Consider the following 1946-nt stretch of genomic DNA (forward strand, 5'->3'; position numbering starts at 1 on the left):
GCCCTTCTACCAGGATCCCGCGATACCTCACGCAACCCACTGGTTCAACTCATGTTCGCTGTCCACTCGCAGCGAAACCTCGGCCGCCTACGTCTGGAGGGTCTGGAAGGGGAGCTCGTACCCTTGACACCGACTACACGCCTGGACATGGAATTCCACTTGTTCCAGGAGGAGAATTGTTTTAAGGGCAGTGTGCTATACGCTACGGATCTTTTTGAGACAGAGTCAATCAACGGAATGCTCTCCGTCTTCTATGAGATTCTGCGCCGCTGTCTCGAAGAGCCAAAGTCGCCGATTGCTACTTTGCCCCTTACGGACGGCTCGGAGCTTCGCGACCTGAGCCTGCTCGACATTCCAAGGACAGAATATCCACGGGAATCAAGTGTAGTTGATGTCTTCCGCGACCAGGTGGCTGCTTATCCAGAGACAATTGCCGTCAAGGATTCCTATAGTGAACTTACATATGCTGAGCTCGACAGTCAGTCCAGCATGTTAGCCGCCTGGCTCTGCAAGCGAGAGATGGCACCCGAAAGTCTCGTCGGCGTTATAGCACCTCGTTCCTGTCAGACTATCGTAGCCTACCTCGGTATTCTCAAAGCTGGTCTGACGTTCCTGCCTCTCGATATTAATGTCCCTGCCGCTCGTATTGGGACCATTTTGTCAGCTGTGCCGGGGCGCAAGTTGGTTCTCACTGGCCCAAACATCTCTGTCTCTAGCTATAACCTCCCCGACACCGAGATGCTATCGATCGCGGACGCTTTGCAACACCCCATCCACAGCAGCCACAATGATGCGCTTGTTCACCCATCTGCGACCAGTCTCGCGTATGTCATCTTCACCTCAGGCTCAACCGGTAAGCCGAAAGGTGTAATGATTGAGCATCGGGGTATTGTTCGACTTGTCAAGAGTAGCAATGTCGGAGACATGCTCCCAAGAGAGTTTCGCGTTGCCCACTTGATGAATATTGCTTTTGATCTATCGATCTGGGAGATATTCGCACCACTACTCAATGGAGGAACGCTTGTCTGCATCGACTACTTGACTATTCTGGACAGCAAAGCTCTTGCCGACGCCTTCGCCAAGGAGCAAATCCGTGTGGCTATGCTGCCGAGTTTACTCGTCAAACAATGTCTGGATAGCTTCCCAGCGAGTATCGCCGCTCTCGATTATTTGTATGTTGGTGCTGATCGACTTGACGGCCGAGACGCTATCAAAGCGCAATCGCTCGTTCAACGCGGAGTTATCAATGCATATGGACCTACAGAGAACGCGATGCTGAGTACGATCTACAAGGTTCGCGACGTTGAGACATTCGTCAACGGTGTACCTATCGGCAAGCCCGTCAGTAACTCAGGAGCTTATGTAATGGACGCCAAGCAGCAGCTTGTTCCAACCGGCGTGGTTGGTGAGCTGGTCGTGACTGGTGATGGTGTAGCTCGAGGATACATAGATGCGACTCTAAATGTCAACCGCTTTGTGGACGTCAAGATTGAAGGCCAGCTGGTTAAGGCCTACCGCACTGGAGATAAAGTGCGCTACCGACCGCAGGATGGGGAGATCGAGTTCTTCGGCCGTATAGATCATCAAGTCAAGATCCGTGGTCACCGAGTTGAGCTCCCAGAGATCGAGCACGCGATCCTGAACCATGCCGCCATTCTTGACGCAGCCGTTGTTCTCCGAGGACAAGGTGCCGAGCAGGAGGTGTTCGCATTTGCCGTAGCCAATGCCGACTACCTAGCGAGCATGTCTCTCCCCGATTCAGAAACGGTGAACAACAGTTCTGTAGCGCAACTAGAAAAAGATGTCTACAACCAACTGAAGACAGTCCTGCCCGGTTACATGGTCCCAGAACGAGTTGTTATCCTGGAGCGAATGCCAATCAATGAAAATGGAAAAGTAGACCGGAAAGAGCTTGCTCAGAGAGCTCTGTCTGCACCGAAAACGGC

General features: G+C 52.5%; 1 protein-coding gene across 1 annotated transcript in view; it reads left to right on the forward strand.

The window, feature by feature from the left end:
- The window catches only part of BDR25DRAFT_347717 (acetyl-CoA synthetase-like protein), a gene marked incomplete at both ends in the record, with an annotated part of 9005 nt that overhangs the window by 3927 nt on the left and 3132 nt on the right, over nt 1-1946 (forward strand). Inside the window, one exon of the mRNA XM_033694303.1 lies at nt 192-1896. Within this exon, the coding sequence (XP_033539347.1) occupies nt 192-1896 (1705 nt within the window). The remainder of the gene's footprint in view (nt 1-191; nt 1897-1946) is intronic.

Source organism: Lindgomyces ingoldianus, assembly GCF_010093535.1.
Source record: "Lindgomyces ingoldianus strain ATCC 200398 unplaced genomic scaffold BDR25scaffold_105, whole genome shotgun sequence".
Lineage (NCBI taxonomy): Eukaryota > Fungi > Ascomycota > Dothideomycetes > Pleosporales > Lindgomycetaceae > Lindgomyces > Lindgomyces ingoldianus.